This window comes from Schizophyllum commune (assembly GCF_000143185.2).
Source record: "Schizophyllum commune H4-8 unplaced genomic scaffold SCHCOscaffold_1, whole genome shotgun sequence".
Lineage (NCBI taxonomy): Eukaryota > Fungi > Basidiomycota > Agaricomycetes > Agaricales > Schizophyllaceae > Schizophyllum > Schizophyllum commune.
In genome coordinates, this window is record NW_026089538.1 from 2,912,880 (window position 1) to 2,934,025 (window position 21,146).

The 21,146-nt window shown below is 56.9% G+C and overlaps 11 protein-coding genes across 11 annotated transcripts; 8 read left to right on the forward strand and 3 right to left on the reverse strand.

The window, feature by feature from the left end:
* Positions 1 to 423: 423 nt before the first annotated feature.
* On the forward strand, positions 424 to 1,652 carry SCHCODRAFT_01085597 (uncharacterized protein; the record flags this gene model as incomplete). The annotated part of the gene is made up of 5 exons (XM_003035770.1): positions 424 to 728; positions 777 to 1,033; positions 1,082 to 1,179; positions 1,229 to 1,383; positions 1,442 to 1,652. 5 exons carry the CDS (start codon positions 424 to 426, stop codon positions 1,650 to 1,652), a joined length of 1,026 nt encoding a protein of 341 aa, XP_003035816.1.
* Positions 1,653 to 1,835: 183 nt separating this feature from the next.
* On the forward strand, positions 1,836 to 5,599 carry SCHCODRAFT_02607387 (zincin). Its single transcript, XM_003035769.2, has 19 exons — positions 1,836 to 1,949; positions 2,005 to 2,177; positions 2,227 to 2,400; positions 2,452 to 2,551; positions 2,601 to 2,945; positions 2,994 to 3,097; positions 3,146 to 3,482; positions 3,536 to 3,976; positions 4,029 to 4,108; positions 4,161 to 4,370; positions 4,423 to 4,455; positions 4,508 to 4,557; positions 4,611 to 4,665; positions 4,742 to 4,862; positions 4,914 to 4,957; positions 5,009 to 5,016; positions 5,067 to 5,189; positions 5,242 to 5,416; positions 5,472 to 5,599. Exons 1-19 carry the CDS (start codon positions 1,934 to 1,936, stop codon positions 5,511 to 5,513), a joined length of 2,631 nt encoding a protein of 876 aa, XP_003035815.1. The 5' UTR covers positions 1,836 to 1,933; the 3' UTR covers positions 5,514 to 5,599.
* A 333-nt stretch (positions 5,600 to 5,932) lies between these two features.
* SCHCODRAFT_02607393 (uncharacterized protein) lies at positions 5,933 to 6,434 on the forward strand. The gene is made up of 4 exons (XM_003035768.2): positions 5,933 to 5,978; positions 6,030 to 6,047; positions 6,099 to 6,167; positions 6,223 to 6,434. Exons 1-4 carry the CDS (start codon positions 5,960 to 5,962, stop codon positions 6,348 to 6,350), a joined length of 234 nt encoding a protein of 77 aa, XP_003035814.2. The 5' UTR covers positions 5,933 to 5,959; the 3' UTR covers positions 6,351 to 6,434.
* A 251-nt stretch (positions 6,435 to 6,685) lies between these two features.
* Positions 6,686 to 7,974, forward strand: SCHCODRAFT_02032037 (small GTP-binding protein). Its single transcript, XM_003035767.2, has 7 exons — positions 6,686 to 6,883; positions 6,946 to 7,065; positions 7,229 to 7,241; positions 7,292 to 7,375; positions 7,428 to 7,558; positions 7,611 to 7,714; positions 7,764 to 7,974. The coding sequence occupies exons 1-7, from the start codon at positions 6,821 to 6,823 to the stop codon at positions 7,858 to 7,860; spliced, it is 612 nt and encodes a 203-aa protein (XP_003035813.1). The 5' UTR covers positions 6,686 to 6,820; the 3' UTR covers positions 7,861 to 7,974.
* Positions 7,975 to 8,767: 793 nt separating this feature from the next.
* SCHCODRAFT_02607400 (Piwi-domain-containing protein) lies at positions 8,768 to 13,101 on the forward strand. Its single transcript, XM_050344262.1, has 24 exons — positions 8,768 to 9,010; positions 9,060 to 9,091; positions 9,215 to 9,402; positions 9,459 to 9,553; positions 9,602 to 9,709; positions 9,768 to 9,863; positions 9,914 to 9,973; positions 10,020 to 10,257; positions 10,314 to 10,568; positions 10,621 to 10,746; positions 10,797 to 10,950; positions 11,001 to 11,006; positions 11,063 to 11,242; positions 11,299 to 11,374; positions 11,425 to 11,510; positions 11,569 to 11,865; positions 11,930 to 12,032; positions 12,086 to 12,231; positions 12,283 to 12,346; positions 12,397 to 12,439; positions 12,489 to 12,525; positions 12,588 to 12,595; positions 12,690 to 12,874; positions 12,932 to 13,101. Exons 1-23 carry the CDS (start codon positions 8,931 to 8,933, stop codon positions 12,834 to 12,836), a joined length of 2,625 nt encoding a protein of 874 aa, XP_050203009.1. The 5' UTR covers positions 8,768 to 8,930; the 3' UTR covers positions 12,837 to 12,874; positions 12,932 to 13,101.
* A 1,130-nt stretch (positions 13,102 to 14,231) lies between these two features.
* Positions 14,232 to 15,863, reverse strand: SCHCODRAFT_02710127 (uncharacterized protein; the record flags this gene model as incomplete). Its single annotated transcript, XM_003034948.1, has 5 exons — positions 14,232 to 14,616; positions 14,651 to 14,738; positions 14,977 to 15,083; positions 15,229 to 15,565; positions 15,623 to 15,863. 5 exons carry the CDS (start codon positions 15,861 to 15,863, stop codon positions 14,232 to 14,234), a joined length of 1,158 nt encoding a protein of 385 aa, XP_003034994.1.
* A 314-nt stretch (positions 15,864 to 16,177) lies between these two features.
* On the forward strand, positions 16,178 to 16,973 carry SCHCODRAFT_02607408 (uncharacterized protein). Its single transcript, XM_003035765.2, has 3 exons — positions 16,178 to 16,376; positions 16,426 to 16,458; positions 16,508 to 16,973. Exons 1-3 carry the CDS (start codon positions 16,224 to 16,226, stop codon positions 16,661 to 16,663), a joined length of 342 nt encoding a protein of 113 aa, XP_003035811.1. The 5' UTR covers positions 16,178 to 16,223; the 3' UTR covers positions 16,664 to 16,973.
* On the reverse strand, positions 16,630 to 17,305 carry SCHCODRAFT_02032193 (uncharacterized protein). Its single transcript, XM_050341568.1, has 2 exons — positions 17,187 to 17,305; positions 16,630 to 17,137 (listed from the first exon to the last, which is right to left on the reverse strand). The coding sequence occupies exon 2, from the start codon at positions 17,037 to 17,039 to the stop codon at positions 16,689 to 16,691; it is 351 nt and encodes a 116-aa protein (XP_050203010.1). The 5' UTR covers positions 17,040 to 17,137; positions 17,187 to 17,305; the 3' UTR covers positions 16,630 to 16,688.
* Positions 16,783 to 17,999, reverse strand: SCHCODRAFT_02032264 (uncharacterized protein). The gene is made up of 5 exons (XM_050341569.1): positions 17,936 to 17,999; positions 17,613 to 17,883; positions 17,287 to 17,551; positions 17,054 to 17,100; positions 16,783 to 16,994 (listed from the first exon to the last, which is right to left on the reverse strand). The coding sequence occupies exons 2-4, from the start codon at positions 17,775 to 17,777 to the stop codon at positions 17,054 to 17,056; spliced, it is 477 nt and encodes a 158-aa protein (XP_050203011.1). The 5' UTR covers positions 17,778 to 17,883; positions 17,936 to 17,999; the 3' UTR covers positions 16,783 to 16,994.
* Positions 18,000 to 18,269: 270 nt separating this feature from the next.
* Positions 18,270 to 18,880, forward strand: SCHCODRAFT_01210034 (uncharacterized protein). Its single transcript, XM_050341246.1, has 4 exons — positions 18,270 to 18,391; positions 18,452 to 18,535; positions 18,591 to 18,629; positions 18,679 to 18,880. The coding sequence occupies exons 1-4, from the start codon at positions 18,326 to 18,328 to the stop codon at positions 18,751 to 18,753; spliced, it is 264 nt and encodes an 87-aa protein (XP_050203012.1). The 5' UTR covers positions 18,270 to 18,325; the 3' UTR covers positions 18,754 to 18,880.
* Positions 18,881 to 19,167: 287 nt separating this feature from the next.
* On the forward strand, positions 19,168 to 20,658 carry SCHCODRAFT_01145136 (uncharacterized protein). Its single transcript, XM_003035764.3, has 6 exons — positions 19,168 to 19,251; positions 19,310 to 19,360; positions 19,420 to 19,602; positions 19,685 to 19,798; positions 19,854 to 20,221; positions 20,273 to 20,658. The coding sequence occupies exons 1-5, from the start codon at positions 19,248 to 19,250 to the stop codon at positions 20,183 to 20,185; spliced, it is 684 nt and encodes a 227-aa protein (XP_003035810.1). The 5' UTR covers positions 19,168 to 19,247; the 3' UTR covers positions 20,186 to 20,221; positions 20,273 to 20,658.
* Positions 20,659 to 21,146: the final 488 nt, after the last annotated feature.

Sequence of the window (21,146 nt, forward strand, 5' to 3'; positions counted from 1 at the left end):
TGCCCAGAAGAAAGCTTGCGCATCCAACTCAAAGCTTCTGGCACCATGGACTCCAATGACACAGATATCATGATTGCCATGGTTTCCAGCCTGCTCGATAACCCCCCTGACGGTGCGGCAATTCTTGACGCGCTCATTAGCTGCGATGGGGACGTCGAGGCTGCTGCGAACGCTCTCAAATCGAAGAATACTACACCTCCAAAGGTCACAGGCTCCAAACGCAAGCGCGACGTGAACCTAGAGGGTTGGTTACAAGCATCCCCTAAGCCAGGGTTATCTTCCAAGCCGGCGCCCCCTGCTTCCTCAAGTACTCCCTCTCGCAAGGATACGAAGGGTGAACCCTGCGCGAAGAAACCCAAATCGACCTCATCTTCCTCTTTACGCGTGAAACCCTCATCAACCTCCAAACCGCCAGTCGATCTCATGACCGTGCTCAAGCCTCCATCCTCCGACGCGAAGGCGAAGGGACCACCGCGGCTCCCTCCCTTGACTCTTTATACGCCGGAGAAGGTAGCAGAGCATACGCCATGTACCCTGCACTTCAACATTCTACCCCCGGAACTGGCCTGCCAGCTGTTCTACTCGATGATGGATTTGTCGAAAGACTGGAAGCCCAACAAGTGGTGGCTCTTCGATCGCGTTGTCGAGAGCCCGCATGTTACGTCGTTCTTCGCGCGCGAAGATGTGGAAGGCTCGTCTCAGCTCTACGCCGCCGCTGCGATGTCTTGGTAAGTCTGGCGCGACAACTATCACTACAATATACTGACTAGTTGCAGGTACAACGGCCGAAGGACAGATCCACCGCAGAAATTTCCGGCGCCTATGGAAGAGGCTTGTCGGATAATCGAGCAAATAGTGAATAACGAAATGAAGATACGCAAGCGATATCCCTTGGAATGGGGCGGCGACTCGGGGTGGAGGGCAAATGTCGCTGCGTCAAACCGGTATGCGGGTGGGCAGGAGAGCGTCGGCTGGCACTCGGACCAGCTGACGAATCTTGGTCCGTACCCAACCATCGCGTCCTTGAGTCTCGGTAAGCAAGTAGTCAACACCCTCAGCCGTCTACTGATGGAAAGTACAGGCGTTCGCCGCAACTTCAGCCTGCGCGAGGTGGTCCCTTCGGACGAGAAGGAGACTCGCCACCCGCGAACGTTCAACGTCTCTCTACCTCATAACTCAGTAAGTACTCCTGCCGTCCGGAATAACGTATATGATTGATAATCTGCAGTTGACAATTATGCACGCGTCTTGTCAGGAGCGCTTCAAACACTCCATTCCTCCACAATCGTCAATCGACATATATCGTCCGGCATTCCCTCCTGGTCCCGATCAAGATATCCAGGAATATAACTCGCGCATCAACATCACCTTCAGGTTCTATAGGTGTGCTTCCCCCCCTCACGTCGTCTTCCCTGGTCATGCTAATGCGGGGTACTCCCAGACCTGACTTCGCGTCCGACAAGAATCCCAAGTGCAAGTGCGGGATCCCCATGATCTTGCGGCCTGACATGAAGAACAGGTCGGGTGATGCGGTGAATAAATACTGGTGGACGTGCTATGCGGGTGCGCAGAATGACGGGAAGGGTTGCGATATGTGGCAGGTTATGGACATGAAGAAGGAAGGGAGGGGGCCTACAATTGGCGAAATGTAGTATATGCTATGCAACACCATATACCTTAGAATACCCTACGGAATCATTTCCTCAGTCCAGGAGCTTCATCAAGCCTACAAGCGGCGGTCACAGAGTTCAACTTCGCAATTGTTTCCACGGATGGTTCTTACCCCATGCGTCGCATCAGGGCCGCTTTGACGCGTTCGCCTTGCGCGCCTCCGTCGACGTCACGCTTCGATAACGGCGTTCATCTCGTCCATAGGTCGGCCTCGAGGAATCCGCCCGGAGCGAAGCGCAGTACTTCACATCCAACCGCCACCATGGCGGACGAGCAAGGTGGGTGATCCAGAGCTTGAGAGCCGCAGGCGTCGTCGCTGACACCGATATTCAGAGCGCACGCCGCTGCTGCGAGACCCTGAAGCCGAGGATGACTATAGCAGGCCGCAGACGGACGACGAGCCGCCTTCGTTCTTCGAGCGCGTAGGCGCTATAGCGTCCGAGCCGTTGACTGCCCTGAGCAAGGTCCTGCTCGTGCTCTGCCTCATCTTCCTGCTCCTGAGCTCGGTGCGTGGTCTCCTGCTTGCTTTGCATGGGCGCTTACGATGCTATGCAGGTCTTCATTGGACTGTTTGCGGGGACGCAGACGAAGCTGAACAAGGAGCGCGACCGCCATGACGGTCCTACTGTACCGACATCGACTGTGTCTACGACCCTCATCCCTGAGCCTTCTACCGTTATAACCACCACGACTGCTTCCCCTCCTGGCCCGACGAGCCCTCCAGAAGAGGTGCGTATATGCGCGTATGCTGCGCGAACCAGGGGAACTAACACAACACAGTCTCGCTGCCTTACGCCTGAGTGCATCATGCTCTCCGCTTCGATCCTCTCATCGCTGGACCGGTCCCAGGACCCTTGCGAGAACTTCTATGAGTTTGCGAGTACGTGTGCTTGATGTAGAGTCGTATTATGGGCTAACCGCACCACTAGACAACGGCTGGCTTGACGCCCACCCCCTTCCCGCTGACAAGGCCTCCTTCGGCACATTCGAGGAACTCTCACAGAAGAATCAGCATGTCATCCAGAAGATCCTTGAGTCAAACTCGACCACCCTGAACTCACAATCACCATCCTATGACGAGCAGATCCTGAAGAAGATTCGTGGCCTGTATACTTCGTGCATGGACGAGGACCACCTCGATGAAGTCGGCTTGAAGCCATTGTCGGAATTCGTCGCGAAGCTGAAGTATGTGTACAACAAAGGGTCGACGGACTCGCGTGTGCCGAACGAGAAGCTGGGGCTTACGGCTGCGCTGGCGTTGCTGCACTCGAGGGGTGAGTTGGATGATGACCGTGTAGCGTATATATTGACCGATACTGAAGGTGTGAGCGCGCTGTTCGACTTTGGCATAGATGGAGATGTCGGGGTAGACCCGAACCATATGGTCCTCTGGTTTAGTCAGTCTGGTCTCGGTTTGCCTTCCAAGGTTTGCTCATTGCCTTGCGACAACTTGAATCCCGCTCATCCTATGCAGGAATACTATGACGAAGAGTCGATCACGGACGCTTACCGCAGCACTGTCGAACAGCTGCTTCGCACTCTACTCGACGCTGAAGACAAGGAGCGCGAAGATCATGAGCCTTCCAAGGTCGCTGCAATGCCCGAGCCGACTCCTGGCCTCGTCATCAATGAAGACACCGAGGACAACGTCTGGCCGCCTTGGCCCTGGCCACCTTGGGGCGATGATGATGATGGCAAGGGTGACGACGACAAGGAGAAGCCCAAGAACTCGAAGGTCGCTCGCAAGCTCGCGAAGAAGGTGGTCAACTTCGAGCGCAAGCTCGCGAAGATCAGTTTGGATCTGGATCTCCGTCAGTGACATCCATTTGGGAACGATAGAGCGAACGGCTGACCAGGACCACAGTGTACGGTGATCCTATCGGCACCTACAACCCCGCACCGATTTCCAACCTGACCGAGGGCCTCCCCCAAATCAACTTCCTCGAGTACTTCGCCAGCTTTGCGCCCCGCAACTTCCCCGACCAGGTCATCATCACCTACCCCGCATACATCGAGTCGCTCTCCAACTTGCTCGAATCGACCCCTTCGGAGGTCATTGAGGCATATCTGGTGGTCCGCGCGGCGCACGAGCTGTCGCCCTATCTGGGTCGCGGGACCAAGGCGTGGCAGGCGCAGCGGGCGTTGCAGGAGACGCTGTCGGGCTTGAAGAAGGGCGCGGTGGGTGATCGGAAGGAGTATTGTGTACATCAGGTTGAGGAGACGCTTGGGTTTGCGGCTGGGCGGTACTTTGCGAACGAGGTTTTCGGCGGCGACTCGAGAGAGAAGGGGACGAAGGTCATTACGGGTGCGTCCATCCCAATGATGCGCACTGGGGGCTTGCTCACCCTCGTGCATAGACATCGTCGAGGCCTTCAAGGAGTCCTTAGGCAAGATCGACTGGATGGATGCGCCTTCTGCTATTGCTGCCGCTGAGAAGGTGACCTATACGCTTGGTTGTTTCGCAGCAAGAGCTAACCTCGCATCTGCAGGCCTCTGCCATCCGCATCAAAGTCGGCTATCCCCTTTCGCCCAACACGGAGGACCCTGCGTCCATTGCTGCCTGGTACCGCGCTGTGAAGATTGACGAGAATGACTTCTTCGGCAATGTCCTCAGTGCAAGGGCCAGCGACGAGATTCACCAGTGGCTACAGTTAGGGAAACAGCGCGACCTGGACGCATGGGAGATGTACCCGTCTATGGTGAGAATTTGGCATAGGCGTTCAACATGCGTCAGACTAAGCAGTGGTTCAGGTTAACGCCTACTTCAACCCTCCGGCGAATGAGGTACATAGGATATGTCGCTCTGTGGGCCGGTTCGCTGGCTAACATGATTCAGATCGTCTTCCCCGCGGGTATCCTGCAGCCTCCGTTCTTCTCGCAAGACTGGTATGTCGTGATATCTTCATTGAAGCACGTGACGAACTGATCTCTTCCATCAGGCCCGCGTACCTCGCCTACGGCGCATTTGGCCATGTCGCTGCTCATGAACTTACGGTACGTGATAGGCAGCAGTCCTCTTTGCGCAACGATGCCGTCCTCGTGGAGTAATGATGCTCATCTCCCCTTCTAGCACGCATTCGACTCTTCAGGCCGCCTGTACAACCAGGAGGGCAAGCTGGAGCAATGGTGGACCAACGAGACCAGCGAAGGGTTCGACAGGAAGCAGGAATGCATCGTCGAGCAATATTCTCGTAAGTTGGGATGGTCCGATGTAGTCGATGAGTTTGCTGACGGCAAGGCAGAGTATACGATTGACGACGGCAAGGGTGGAGAGGTTCATGTCAATGTGAGTGCTAGAAAGTGTCTTGAGGATGCGGGTGACTGACATGCCTCGCAGGGCAACTTGTAAGGCGACTTTAGCAGCATACTTCGCGTATCGTACTGACCCTTTGCAGAACATCGGGGGAGAACATCGGCGACACTGGTCTCATTCAGGCCTTCCGCGCTTGGAAGGCGCAGTACGCAGACTCTTTCCAGTCAGGCAACGAGTTCCTGTTGCCTGGGCTTGACTTCACTCGGTACGCGCGACGTCGTCGTTCTCGCGATTTCCGTCACTGACTTGGTCGTCAGCGAGCAACTGTTCTTCATCGCCTTCGCGAGAAGCTGGGCGAGGTCGATCACTCCAGCCGCTGCCGTGCAACGAATTAGGACAGACCCGCATAGCCCGAACGTCTGGCGCGTGCAGGGCACGGTGTTCAACATTCCTGAGTTTGCAGAGGCGTTCAAGTGTCCGAAGAATGCGACGGTAAGTTTCTCTTTGACTTGGTACAATATGATAGGATGCTGATCTCGTCCTCCAGCTGAACCCGCCGATGGAGAAGCGATGCATATTCTGGTCGTAGGCAGAGGCATGGATATTTGACCGTACTGATGACTGAAGTCTGTAAGAGTTGGATATCTATTGAAGACACGCGATGCTTTCTTGGTACTGAGTATGGTTTATGTGGAAAAAAGGTCCTGCGCGGGTACTTCCAAGCTGGACGAGAGTCAAGCGACGCTAATGTCCCACGGTCAGTGGTGTGCCACGTGCGTGCAGAAGTCCAACTTCAGGATCCTCGTTCCCTTCTGCGCGTCAGCCTTGACTCTTTCTGTTTGCTTTGGGTGACCCGAACCAGGTAATTTTTCTGTTCTGAGGAAATCCATGAGCCCTAACAAAAGCCTCGGTCCGCGGCTTGGTCGAATGTTCTGGATGACATCATCAGGCTGTGCTTCGCTTGGCCGTATCGCTGGCCTCGACGTTGCGGTACGACTCGGAAGCCTCCCCACGCGTTCTTGAACCTGTACTATCATGGACTTTGACTTCTTCTGTAGGTCTACCTCATGAAGAACCCCTTCCGCATGCTGACCGTGCTTCCCAGTTTGTATCCCCATCCTTTGTGAGTAATGGCACAAAAGGGGAAGCACCCTCACTAAGCACGCTCCGACAGTCGGCTGCAAGACCACTACGAGCCCAGAGGGCGACCAGCAGCCCCGAATATGCCCGCGCTGTCATAATGGTAGGCCAAGATTCAGCACGCAGTCGCAGCGAATGGACGCTAACATCCCCGAAAGCCGCTGTTATCAGCGCGAAGCAGCGGAACTGGTTCGACGTCTGCTGGGTTCCCCTCTTCCCTACTTCGACGAAGCACGTCTGGATGTGCAACATCTGCCAGTGGACGCTGAACAGGCAGAATGGGTGAGTATAGACGGATGTAAGGGCAGCCCCTCCGAGCGATGACGTTCTTGCAGCGGATGGGAGCCGCAGATAGCGGGGACGTATCCGCCTCAGATGCAGTGGCAGGGACCGCCACAACAGCAATGGCAGGGCCAGTGGGGCCCGCCGCCTGGGCCTCAGTACGGCGTTGGCTATCAGCAGGGATATGCCCCCAAGCCCCAGTAAACCGTATTCGTCCGTTGTCCGTCTGTATATTTCTCGTGGAATGTAATGTATTGTCCGGGTTCGCTGCCTTGCGTCTGAGTTCCTTGTCTGAGCGCCTGTCGCCATGAAACTGCGCAGGAACACTGACCGGGAGGAGGCCCGGGCGGTATTTGCGCGTGTTAGGATCACAGGGTCTCCTCGCCGCCGCGCGACCAGCAGCAGCGCCTTTTCGGCTTCCAACTCGTTGCACCGTCTCCTCGCCGCTCCGCCTGCTGCTTTACTCCGCCCACCATGCACACCGAGTACGACTACCTCTTCAAGCTGCTCCTCATTGGCGACTCGGGCGTAGGCAAGGTGCGCGGGCCTTATTGGTGACGCCGCGAGCGCTCTGGGCTGACGCAAGACATTGCCTGCAGTCCTGTCTGCTGCTCCGGTTTGCGGACGACACGTACACGGAGAGCTACATCAGCACGATTGGCGTCGACTTCAAGATTAGGACCATAGAGCTAGAGGGCAAGACCGTGAAGCTCCAGATTGTGAGTGGTGTACCGTCATCAGTGGCTATCAAGCAGGGTCGGCGCTCTGCCCGCGCCACAATGTCATCCTGCTGGAGGCTCGAGGATGGGGATGAGAGCGACAACTGGATGCCCCGCCTAAGGAAGAGAGAACGATTACTGACGGATTGCCCTTGCATTCTAGTGGGACACAGCAGGTGCGTAACCATCTTGTCCTCCTCGAACCTTCCCTAATCGAGCGCTGCAGGCCAGGAACGTTTCCGCACGATCACCTCGTCGTACTACCGTGGCGCACACGGTATCATCGTTGTGTACGACGTGACCGACAACGGTGCGCCCCGGATAACATCATTAGACCCATCCCGATCTAACGCGTGCGATAGACACTTTCACGAACGTCAAGCAATGGCTCCAGGAGATTGACAGATATGCGTCGGAGGGCGTCAACAAGTTGCTTGTTGGCAACAAGTCCGATTTGACGGGCAAGAAGGTCGTCGAGTACACTGTTGCCAAGGTATGGAAATTACATGCCTCGTGTCCAGTACATCGACTCATCCTTCAACTAGGAATTCGCGGACCAACTCGCCATCCCCTTCCTCGAGACGTCGGCGAAGAACGCCACCAACGTTGAACAGGCATTCTTGACAATGGCGAAGCAGATCAAGGACAGGTGCGCGATAGCCCTTGCACATGTGAACCCTACTGACGCCATACTTCAGGATGGGCTCGAGCTCGGCAGCACCGGGCGCCGGCAAGTCGTCGACCATCACGCCGGGACAGAGCGTCAACCAGCAGCAGGGCGGTGGATGCTGCTAAGTTGCTCGCCCACTTTCCCCGCGCCGTACGCCTTCCGATGATGCCGTTCCCCGGTGGAGCTGCTACGACCTCCGTCCTCCTGATCCTGACCGTTCCTCATGTGCACCGCTCTCGCTTCAGCGACTTTGGACACGCAATGCGATTCTTCCTTCGGCTGTCTGTCTTCTGCTTTCGTGCGTCATAGTACCCCGGAACGGCGTCTGTGTGTCACCCATATACACCATCTACTAGTCGTTAACAACGATGGACCGCTCTTTATCCGTGTATGTTTCCTCTGACTGGGGGTGATCTATCATATAGTGTTCACTTGTGCTTCGGTGTGATTCGAGCTCGGGTATCGTACGCTTTGGGACGTGGCTGGGATGCAGGCGCGTATTCTCGAGGATTCGACTGGGAAGCATTGACGATAGTGTATCGGTGCAGGTGATTGGGGTGGTCCCTCAACTCCTATGAATGTTCAGGATGTAGAGGTTGAACCTCGTACCCACTGCCCGGCATCCAGTCTGAACATGCATGTTGAAGTTGAAGGTCGTTGAAACCCTCGAATCCCAGAATCGACTGCAATGAACTTGCTAGGCAAAAGCTAACCCTTAGCAGATTCGGGGTTTGTTGAAGTCCTGTGGGAAAGGAACTTGGGCACTCGCTCTGGAACACTGGCAGGAGGGCCCAGGATGCCCGAAAGATTCGCCCAGGATGACCAAAAGATCCAGCCACGAAGTTCAACTTCGTGAGAGCCCGGCACACGTGTTGGGTTCAACCGGTCCCGTGATCTCGGAAGCGAGGGTTCCAAGTCAGCGGCGTTGGTGAGGCGCGTCTATCGATCACGGCGGCGCTCGGCCAACGTCCTATCCCGCCGCCATCTTGGGACAAAGTTCAACTTGTTCGACAGGCCGTGAGAGCCTGGGCTGGAGGATATAAGCCCCGCGCAGGACGGTGACTGTCTTCCTTATCACCCTCATCCTTTTCCCCTCCCACTGTCCGCCGACGGCGCGCCCCGTCTTGGATATCATTGACCTCGCTGTTACTCACCCCAAGCACTTCGTTACCCATCGTCGTGACTTCTGTGAACGATGTCGAAGCCTCAAGCTCAAGGACAAGGTCGACAGCACAGGGCCATTACGGTCGTCACGAACCACGTCGCCGTGAAGAAGTACGTTCGTCTCGCTCATCAGGCCTTTCCTCGACTGACATTCGCACAGACTCCCGACGAAGACGCACAGTCTGTACGATGGTGAGCTACTTGCAGAAGGAACGCGAGGCTCCCCACTCACCCGCATGTTTTGTTCTTCTCTGCTATCAGTTAGTAAGTAGCGCGGTCCCTATGCGCCTTAATGTAACTAAAGGGTTCGATTAGGAATTCTCTACATCAAGGACAATGAATGGAAAGACGAGCGGTTCAGCGAGAAGCGCATCCGCGTCATGGACAAGCTCCAAACAAAGATCGCGCCGGAAATCTTTCGCGGGGACGCCATCTTCGACGGCATGAAACTGTTGTTCGTCCCGGGCGTCCTGGCCTTGCCCAGTGGTGGGCAGAGCGAGACTGTGAGTGGTTCCTGTTCTTTGCTATGGGCGTATCGCTGATCAGAAGATGCACCAAGTTTGACTTCCACATGAGCGACAGCCCAAACCCCGGTCCTAACTCACTGGCCAAAGTGATCATCACCAGGACGGTGAACGAGGGAATCACCCCTGCGTGTGTGCATTTTGCGGACGCCCCTTTCTACACTGACCCCTTCTGCAGTGCCGTCAATGCGATCTTACAGCGCGCGACCGAAGCCGGTGCCCCTAGCCGTGAGGCTCTTCAGGCTATCAACCTGCTTCAGCTCATCATCCGCCAACACTCGAATAAGTGAGTCTGCAGTGACCATCAAGTATCGCTCCATCTCTATTTCTGATGTACTTTCTAGTATCATGAAGCCCGCCGTCAACGCGAAGGCATACTTCACGGAAACGCAAAAGAAAGCTCTCGGTGGGGGCGTCGAGCTACGCAGGGGATTTTTCCAGTGTGTTGGCCCATCTTCCATCCACGACGTATCCCCAGACCCTGTCACAGATCCGTCCGTCCCACCATCGGGCGACTGCTGATCAATATAGATACGACCGTGGCGCCGTTGTGAGTTCGCAAAATACTTACGCGAAGCTCTATGACCTTTTGTCAGTATCGTGGGCGGCGAACTTCTCCAGTTCATGATGGGCGTCCTCGGGACCAGCAACATTCGCAGCTTTGAACTACAACGCAACGAACCAAACTTCGTCAAGCTCGAGCGCGCCCTCAAGAAACTCCAGATCACGGTCAAGTTCAACAGAGCGACAACCAAGGTTATCCGCGGGCTCGAACCCAATGCGGGTCAATATAGGTTTTACAACGACCAGCAGGGCAGGGAGATGACGATTCAGGTGCGTGTGTATTCGCAGATCCGCATAGTTTACGTGCTTACGCAAAGCCGGTACAGGAGCACTACAAGACTGCGTACAGATGGGACTTGCGCCACCCGAGGATCGTCGGCATCCGCCTGACAGGACCGAATGCGCCGCGGCCAGTCATCGTACCGGCGGAGTTGTGCACGATCAAGCCGAGCCAGTTCTATAAGCGCAAGCTCAGCGAAGACATGGTCACCCAGGTCGTTAAGTTTGCCACTTTGAGGCCCGACGCACGGCGCGGTATGATTGAGCATGGGCTCGGCAACGATAGACATGATCAGTCGCCGGTGCGTGACATATCTCCGTGTCTGGAATTTCTCGCTGCTAACGTCGGATCAGATTGCGCACTACGAGAACTCGTCCAACATTAGAGCAGCAGGCATGGAGATTGGGAAGCAGTTGGAGATGGTTCAAGGACGGATGTTGACGCCCCCCGAGCTCACGTACGGCTCAGGGCGCTCTGAGGTAGGCTCGGCATACATAACCGATCCACACATATTCAATGCCGCTTTCAGGTTCCCAAGGGCGGTCAGTGGAACCTTGTCAAGAAGCTCCTCGCCGATGCGCGCGCTCTGGACAACTGGGCTGTGGTCAACTTCGCTTCGAATCTTAGTGACAATGAGGTCAACCGCTTTGTCGACAACCTTTCTCGGGCTTGTCGTACTCTGGGTACGTCCTTTCTGGTCGTGTCAGACGAGCACTCGACTCACGATCCTCAGGCATGCGTACGTGCGCTGGATATTGGCAGGCGAGTCTGATGCTGATTTTTCCCATTTATCAGGGGTCTCGAGACCAGCGGAAGATCGGCCCTTCCGTGCAAGTGGGCAGGCTGTCAGGGCCGGTTTGGCAAACGCTCTCAATTATCTGAGCGTTGACAGGCCGGCCCTCATCTTGGTTTTACTACCAGAGAGCGCAAAGGGTATCCGCCAAGAAGTCAAACATTTGGGCGATGTGGCCATTGGTGTGTTCGAGCAATCTTGGTATCGTGTTCTACAGCCCGAGCTGACAATGCCTAAGGTGTTATCACGCAATGCGTACGGCAGAACAAGGTGCAGAAGGCAAACGACCAATACTACAACAACGTAGCGATCAAGTCAGTCGGCCCTCTTTGTTTCTCTGTCTGTCCTGACAAAGACCCTATAGGATCAATGCGCGCCTGGGTGGCAGAGCTGCTCAAGTTCAGTCTGAGGTGATGGCCCGCATGCGCTCCGCGCCATACATGATCGTCGGTAGGTCTCATTCGTGTTGACGTCTCTCTGGCGAGCACCACCAAGCTAATCGACACAGGCGCCGACGTCAGCCACCCCGCCCCTGGCCAAGCGCGCCCTTCGATGATCAGCCTCGTATACTCGACCGACGCAGACGCGGTTCGCTATGGTGCGATCACCGACATCCAGGACGCGCGTACCGAGCGCATCGAGAACATGGAGCGCTACGCGTACGACGCAATTTTTGCCTTCGCAAAAAGGAACAACCCGGACGGGAATGTCAAGAACTTCCCCGCGCGTGTGGTTTTCTACCGCGACGGCATCAGCGAGGGCGAGTTTGCGGAGGTCGCGAGTCGGGAGGTGGCGGACTTCAAGGGTGAGCTATGAGGGGTGGATGGGCGAAGGACCCCGTCGATGGCTGACGGCAAGAACTACTACAGCTGGAGTCCAAAAGGCTGTGGACGAGCTGAAGGCGGCAGGGAGGGCGTTCTGGAGCGAGAAGCTTGAGGGTCCTCAGGTCACCTACATTGTCGTTGGCAAGCGGTATGTCATGCCCGCCTCAATGTATACTCCTCATCCTGACACGCCCATCCCAGCCACCACGTCGTCTTCTTTCCCAAGACTCCGCAAGACGGCGATAATAGGACCGGCAACCTCCCCAGCGGCTTCGTCACGGATCGCGGTCTTGACAGCCCCTTCGCGCCGGATTTCTTCTTGCAGTCTCACTCGGCCATCCAAGGGAGTACGTGGTTCTGTCTATTCCACTGCGTCGACTCTCACATGTTCCGCGCAGCGTCTCGCAGCTCACACTACGTGATACTGCACGATGAGATCTGGAATTTCGGGAATATCGACGCGTGAGTTCCGCGTACTCCCCGCTCCTGAGCACATCGTGACTCGCCACCAGGATCAAGCTGTTGTCGTTCCATTTGTGCCACACGTACGCAAAGGTGCGATTTAGAGTCATACAAATACAATCATGTTCTGACCTCTCTCCAGGCGACGCGCGCTGTGTCGATCCCCGCGCCCGTCTACTGTGAGTTGCTTGTTCGTCGTCGTTGTATCACCTGCTGACGTAGCTTTCTTCGCCGATTTAAGATGCCGACGTGAGTGTCCTAGGATACTTCCCCCTGCCTCAGTACTTCCTCCTACCTGATCACTTCTTCCTATCTGAGTACCCCTGCTGACGCCCTCCATTAGCTCGCCTGCGCCCGCGGCGCCTTCCACTTCGCCGGCACCCAGTTCGAGAACTCGGACTCGGGCGGGCCAACCATCAACATGGACGAGTGGCGCCAGAACTTCCACGAGACGCACGATAGGCTGAAGAGGATGATGTACTTCCTGTGAGCGGTCTCGTCGACGACGAGGAGGTGTACGTCTGTTAGGTGAGTGGCGTCCACAATGATTGTTGATCTTCCGCTGATGAGCCACCTCACTGACAGTGCTGACGCTGGGGTCGACCTGCTGTTGTATGATTTTCCTCGCCTCGGTTTTCAACTGTTGTATCATCATCCCTCTGTATCCGCGACGACTTCTTGATTCCCACTACGGACAAAGATTGTAAATTGTAATTGTACCTACGCATGATATCCCACTCTTTGTTCTTGATTTCCTTCTACGTGGCTTCCATCCGAACCATCCGTTTTGCGCATACGCCTGCGTACGCGATGCAGCACTCGACTCTTGATGCATGGGAACGCGTCGCGAACTCGCCTCAGGCGATCGGCAAGTGATCCCTGCGACATGGAGAAGACGGTACGCGGGGCTGCTACGCACGTCAGAATCAATGGAGTCGAGGCATTCAGGTATACAATCGGCTCGCTCGGGGCGCAGAGTTGGTGCACTCGGTGCAGCCGGGCCTTCACTCAACAATGGAAACACGTCAGGATATATTCAGCGAAGCCGCGCAGAATTGTGTACAATGAAACCCGCAGGGTCGCCTGAGCCTCGGGGAGCCGCGCGTTGCAGTCGATGAAGCCGTCCGTTGCAGCCGTCGGTGGGGTCTCGCCGGGGCACCTGCCGCGACATGCTTGGCTTTCTAGGCTACTGAGCGCGGCCGCCGTACGCAGGTTCGTCGAGTAACAACAAGACAAGTTCGTCTGAGAAGTATGAGAAGCGTTTTGTCGCTAGCGACAAGCAAGTCAAAGGTTCCCGTGGTAGATGACTGCAAGGATAGTTCGTACACGCCTGCAAGGGAAGTGAATGATTGAAGTAGCAGGTCAAGCAAGTGATGAGCAAGGAACGAGGCGCGTAATGGTGATCTTACGAACGATCTGATACACAGTATACGCCACGAAATGGCGCGAATGCCCTGGCGCTTTAGTATGGGGGTCTTTTGGTAAGGGCAGCGTAGCTCGCCGTGTATGAGGTCCATCGACAAGGGCGATGGCCGCAGGCTAAACGACCAGATGACGTCGCGAGATATAGAGATGTCGATGATGAATCGATGACAAGGAAAGGGCAGCAGAGAAGGAAGCGGATTCAGATATGTTCGGGCGTGGAGACAACGTAGGCACGGGCGCAGGATCGATGTCAATAACATGCGCGCCCTAGCTTTATCGTGCGCGCCACCACCGGCTCTTCGCGCAGTTTCCACAGAATACACGGCTGATCAGCCGGGGGAGATGGATCTGGAGCACGGCGACCGCAAGGATAGTGCGCGAGCTGTGAATGAGCAGAGTACGGCCTGTGATGCATGAGAATAGTCGGCCTCGGGTGAGGTGCGGCGGCAGGCGTATAACGTTACCACAGTAAGGCCGGCGATACACCAGAAGCAAGGGGCCAATATACCGCTACAACAGCAGCAGACCCTGATCCTGACTGATACTTTACCGCGCCGTCCGGAGAAAGACCCAGCGAGCTGTGGAAGGGGTGACAATAATTGCCTCGCTCGCACGGTATAGCTTCGTCACCGCAAGCGTGCTTCGTTCCCGAAGAACGCGACAATTCATTCTGTCCATCCGAAGCACGGGCTTCTGTTCTCCGTAATATCATAGAAAGAGCCGTCGTGCAGCTAGAGAAGCAGCCGATGTGCCACTGGATGAGCCGACAAAGGCCCTTGGCGGCACCACTGCAGAAAGGAAGGAAGATGATGCAGTGCTGCGCAGCGCGCTGGATGGACGAATGGCTGAAAGGAAAGAATGAAGAAGGGATCGACTCACGGTAGGATGAAGTGCATGAGGAGCACGATGAGCTTCCGATAGGTTGCGCGCGCGCCTAGCGAAGCCAGCCGACCGCGCAACTGTGCCACTAGAGGCGTGAAAGCAATAGCACGCAGTTGTATTAGGGACTCGCTATCCAGTGTGGATCCATTACGGAAAAAGCGTGTGCTGTGGTACTAGTCCCAGGCTCCGGTCGCAGGACGCCTGTCGCCGGTCGTCGGACTACCGTGTCCGCGGCGTTGTGCTGGCGTGCGGTGGGCGGTCTCCTGCTTCGGTCGTGTGCAGTAGCCGATAGCGTTCAACGAGCAGCCCGCTGGCGCGCGTACGAATTATGTACAAAGGTCCCTTGCACGCGTAGTACTGTACAGACGCAGGCGTCTGAGGCACCGACAGGAGTACAGTAGCCCAGTGACGCGTGCCGGGTTCGAGGTGCCTAACAAACGCGGTGTGAGTTGGAAACCGAGAATACCCGCGGAAGCAGATCGTACCTCGAAATGGCTTAGAGAAAACAACAGCTCGAGAGGCTGGGCGGACAGCTGTCAGGCACTGCACATCATTTATGGTGCTGTGGGTGCCACTGCCGGCGCCGGTTCGATGGAAGCGGTGGCGGGTAGTCGGGGACGACGACGCGCAGCTTCTGACGCTGCTGCGGGGGCTGGCAGTGGTCCGGCGACTCCGCGTCCGCGTCCTCGCGCTTGCGCTTGGAAGCGCGCTTCGTGTACGGCGGATGCGAGAGATCCTCATCGACATCTGGCAGCAGATCAAACTGCAGGAAGGTCGGCGAGTGGTACGGCAGCGGGCGCGGCGCGACGAGTGGCGCGTTGCAGATGACGAGCTGTGGCGGCGATGGGCGCGGGGACGGCGCCGAGAGGTCCGAGGTGGCGGAGCTGGACGTGTCGGTCGGAGATGGGGGGACTGGAGGTGCGATGTCAGCGAGATGGTCGGATGCGGAGTCACAGGGAAAGGACGTACGGTCTAGTTCTGGGAGCGCTGCCCATGGTGCGGACCAGTCGAAAAGCGGGCCCCACGGCTCAGGCATGGGACGGCGGTACTGGGGGGCCGTCCAAGCATGCGGCTGGCGACGTGAGACGGGCATGGGCTTCGCCCAGAACGAGGTGTGAAGCGGCCAGCGCTTAGTGGCGTACGTCGGACTGGCGTAAAAGTGCGGGCCGCCGACGACGTTGAAAGGGATGTCTGCGAGAGCGGGGTTCATGATGGTGGTGGAAGGGGAAGAGAGAGATGGATGGTGTGGTGGAGTGGGCCGGGGGCTATAAGTAGAGGCTGGCAACGGAGGAGCGTGTGGTGGGGAAGAAGCGGGCGGATGGCGAGCATGGTGTTGGATTTATATGTGTGGTGTGGGGCTGGGCGCGTGTGACAGATGATGTTCTTGGGATGATACGCCTCCCTCGGGCTTGTCGCGGTGAAGCCAAAGAGCTCGCCATGCCGAACACCCCTGGCCGCCGTTTGTGATCCAGATGGACACCAATCAATTGCCCCATTCAGCCGCCGATCGCCATTCTGTCCCCGCGTGTCACGCCTTTCTTCGAGCCTTCTTCTTTGTCTGCGCGCCGCCATGCTCCGCGCCATACGCTCCCTTTCCACCGCTGCCGCCGCCGTCACACACAGCGGCCAGCAGACCGTGCACCACCCCTTCTTTGTCCCGCGAAACTCCCGAGGCAGCCTGCCGGTCTACAGCGATGTCCGCAATGGCGGCGGTCGCTATCTCGTGAGTGCCTTTCTCCCCCTCTCATCAACCGACGCGTCAACTCGCCCAGGTCCTGATCCGCAACGTCGACGGCGACGCAAATGTGCGTACTCTACCCCCACTCACTCCCCGCCGCGTTTAATCTCGCCTAGGCCCTCGCCAACGCCCTGCGCGCGGACCTCTTCCCGAAGGAAACACCAGAGGCGGCGCGCCTGAACGTCGAGGTCAAACACGCTCGGCACCTCGTCATCACAGGGGGCCGCTGGAAGCAGGCCGTCACAGAGTGGCTCATATCGCGCGGTTTCTAGTTATACTTGCGGTTTCCACTTATTCTTACCTGTCATCATCCTCGGAATCCCACCTCGCTCCACCCGCGTCGGCCGTATCTTGCTGTCTGACTGGCCCGGGCGCCCTGCGGCCTCTGTTCGAGTCCTGACAGCCACTCCTTCTCGATCGTGGCGGGACGCGTGATCCTGCGTGCGCAGTACCAGCACTCCATCTGCTCTGTTGGCGCGAACATGATTCTGCGTTGGCAAGAATATGATTCTGCGCTGTCGGTAAGATGATCTCTCTCCTCGCATCCGACTTGCCGCCTAGTATCTCATCCTGCCGCCGCCCAAACCGCCATTCAGCCTGCCTCTGATGCCAGCTGTGTCGGTACGCAAGCTTGTCCCTTCGCATCATCTCTTCCCTCTCACCTATCGCTCCTTCGCATCTGTTGCCCCGCTGCACCTTCGCGCCTGCTCTGCCGGCAGATGTGGGCTGTCGGTATCAGGACGTTCCTGCGGCACGTAAGGTAAACTCGGCAGTGCCAGACCCGACACTGCTCACTCAGCCTGGCGCCTAGCTTGTCAATGCACCGGGTTCGCAAGCTGGGTGCCGGGTTACGTTCGACCGCAACCCATCTATTCACCCACACTGCTGATATTACCCCACGAAAATTCTGGGAAGGCCTTCTGGTCTGAACACTTCATACATCTCGGACGCGCATCAGCTGTTACTCTGAGTCCATAACGCCCGGACGCTGAGTCCATACCTTGGGACGCGGATATCCAGTTGGGGCCTGAGGCGAGTCTGAGGGGGCGTATTATCCATCGGAGCGTATTATCCATCGGGACGTAAGGTCCATAGAAAATGTAAGGCGGGTAGTGGGTGACAATACTGCGCTCATTGAGTCCCGCGACAGAGATCCAGAGCTATCTTGTGTTGGCGAGACACCCATCCATTCTGGAGATGCGCGGCCGCGGGCTGTCTTACCTGGACTGCCACGCCACCGTCAGGAGTGGGCGCATACCCGGGCGAATCAGGCGCGTTATTGCGCTCGGGATCGGAGGGGCGCTGACAATCAGCTGGGTAGTGAGCATAGGCGCGGGCACTGGGCACTAACCCCGGCATCCCATCCACGGGCCACGGACACCCCATCCACGATCGACCGCGCCGCGGCGGACGGGGCTCGATGCGATACCCATCGCGGGAGGGGAGGACAAGCTGTGAGGGACAGGTACCGGGCTCGGGAGCAGGAGGAGGCCTGAGGGGACTGACTCAGTACTCGAGACGTCACGGCAAGGGACAGTGCGCGCTCAGGCAACTGGACGACCTATCGATGCTATTCTCGAACCTCTCCAGCTATCCAGGGCCCTAACTTGCGCGTCATCTGCTCTTCTGGATGGATCTCAACCCTGGACATTGACCTGCTGTCCGACGATCTCCGAGCGTGTCAAAGTCGCAAGCGCCCAATATGGCGATTGAAAGGACGGACCCACTACGGCAAACATTGACAAACAGAAGAAGCTTGAGAAGCTCGCCACGCGAGCATGTATTGTCACCCGAATAGGCAAGCCCATGACATCACCGTTGATCGCGCGCCGAACCCCGCAAACGCGCCCCCGCACTCGTTCGCTTTTCTTCCTTCACCACCTCATACCCCCTTGACTCCCTATACTCCCGCTAGCTCTCCTCATTCTCGTGCCATGTCAGACGGGTATAACCAGGAGAAGGAAGCGCGCTCGATCGACGCGCTCAACAAATTCGTCGGCGTGCGTAGCTCCTGTGATACGCGATGGCTGACGCGCCGACACGGCTGGGTTGGTTTGTAGCAGGACCCGAATGCGATGTATACGTTTGACGCGCCGGCGGGTGTACCGAGGGCGGAGCTCTGTAGGGGGAAGAATTGTGTGACGGTGCGTGTCAGTCGAGGCGAGAGGGAGGGAGAGGGGTGACTGACGCGCTCGGCAGCTGGACTTGTATTCGACGAAGATGTTTGAGTGTATGCAGGTATGTGGCGGATTATTTTGATCAGCTATGAATACTCACAGGACCGCAGAAGCTCGGATTCTACTGCGCGCTCCCCATGGACCCAGGCCGAACGCACATGGAGTGCCGACCACTGCCAAAGTGACGGTCCTACCCAAACTCCATAATTTATTGTACTATGGACTAGGAACATCAACGCAACGACCTCTCAGGCACGAGTAGGAAGGAAATGTAACTGCAATGTACAAGGAATCCAACACCATGCATCCTCATGCGTCCCTCTTAAAGGCCATCCATGTCCTCACCTTTCCAGCTCATTTCTTAGAAATTTTTGAGTCCTCGGTCGCATATACTTATGGCTTCCCTTTCTCGATCACGGGCGCCTACAAGTCGAAGTTCGTGTGTGAGCGGCCAGGCTTCTAAATCCTAGTATCCTCGCAGCAATTGACTCAAACTTTGTCTTCTTCCCAGGATCTTCGCACCCTCTTCCCAGGATTTTCCGCACCGTAAGCGCGCGGCTATCGTGAGATGGGGTCTTCTATTCGGGCTTCAGTAACGCCGCCAGTCTATATAACTGGCAATGGCTGTGAGGCAACGCTTTCCTTCGCACCCCACACCACCACTTGTCGCGCTTCAACGATGGGTGAGTCGACGCCAGCGTCCTGAATAGTGGCGCTGAAATGTGCTGATTGTTCGTCCAGCAACCAAAGGAGGTTCAAACAATGGTCAGGCCGCCAACGGCCGCGTCTCCAGTGAGTATCCCGCCTCTTACCCGCCCAGAAGGTCTCAATAATTTCCCTCTTTTGCTCAGAATCCAAGGCCGAAATGAGAGCGGAGTCCAGGGCTGCGACCGAAGCGCGACTCGCCGCCCTCAGGGCCAGGTTGACCACGGATGCCGCGAGAATCCTCAAACCCGGAGTGGCGAAGGTGCTCATGCCCATCGTCCTCAGTGCCATCGAGGCGGCGATTCGGGCGAAGATGTGGGCGCAAGAGAGTGAGTGACAGTCGGTTCTGTGCATCGACATGCCAGGTGTATGCGCATATAATCGTTGCAACTTCTGATAAACGATACTCAGATCCTATCCTGGCCACCACCCTCGCTGGCACAGCGCTTAGCCTCATCCTCGCCCCCATTCTGGGTCCCGTCATCCTCGGCGCTCTAGGGTTCGGACCTGGTGGTGTCGTCGCTTGTATGCCTAGTTCCTCTCGTCAGCTCTGACGACGCGCTGACCTTCACTCTCCCAGTGAGCTGGGCAGCCATCATGCAAGCCAACATAGGAAACGTCGTCGCTGGTAGCCTTTTCGCGCTAGCGCAGTCCGCTGGTGCGACGGGAATAATACCCATCGCGTGGTGCCTAGCTGCAGGGGCAGCGGGCGGCGTGGTAGCATGTGGCGGGGCGGTGACCTACGACTTCGTAAGGGGCCGCGAACCTGGGAAGAATGTCAGAATTGCTGGCCAAGTAGCCAGTATCGTGGGCAAGCAGGCCTATGATAGCGCCCGTGAGGCAGTCCGCGACTTTGGCGGATCGGTGGCCCGGCGATGGCGCGGTATGTTCAACAAGCGGAAGCGCGAGTGAGGTGCGAGGGCAGATCCTGACTAGGATTTTGCGATGGTGAGTTACATGTCGAGTGAGGATGGTAGCAAATTTTGACGTATTCGGCAGCCTGATCTGCGGTCGGCGAAGATGTCTGCCAGTGCTTGCAGGTACACACGGAGTGCAGGCCGTTACCCACGGCGTAGTTCACCGACCTCCGTTGATCAATGTACTATGGACTTTGTCCAGCAACACGACCGCCCTCTATGTACAATCATAAGGAATTGTAATCCAACTTGCCATGAATCCGTCCACGAACTCCCACATATCCGCCTTCGTCCTGTCTCTCGTTCTCCTCACCTCTCCAGTCTGATACATCATGGTCTTTATCTACTTCACAACCGAGCATCTGGTTGTCTTGCCAGAGTTGTTTGGCCTCAACTTGACTTTCGAGGATCGGGTCATTTGTGGCGAGCAAGCTTCCAATTCCTAGTATCCTCGCCACTAGAGGAAGCCCCGGCTACGCCGGCTCTGGACCTTGCCTAGCAGCAGGGCAGACACTCGCTCATGGCTTTGCTGTCATCCGACGTGAGCTCGTCAACGCGTCAACAGTCAGTCACTGGAAGTCGTCAGTACACACCTCGTGCGACTTGCGCACGCATCTAAGACTTGTGCAGGTCCATCGAACGGAGCTCAAGCGCTTGTCCCCAAGGCCTTGAGATGCGCACGGCTCGCCTCAAGCTTAAGTTCACGACACAATGGTGGTAGGAGCAGCAGCAGTCGGCCCTCGGGCTCTGCGACCGGCGACGCACTCTTTCTTGAGATCCGGTTCTGGGTAGCTCCGGGTTCGAAGCCCGGATCGTTCAGTCATTAGTTGGGCACTGTTGAGTCTCTGATCGTGCCTGCGAAAAGTTGGGCTTCAATTAAGGGTGGCGAGAGACCTTGCTAGGCAAGGTAACAATTGAGTCAAGCTTCCTAGGACCTTCCGCACGGTAGGCGCGTG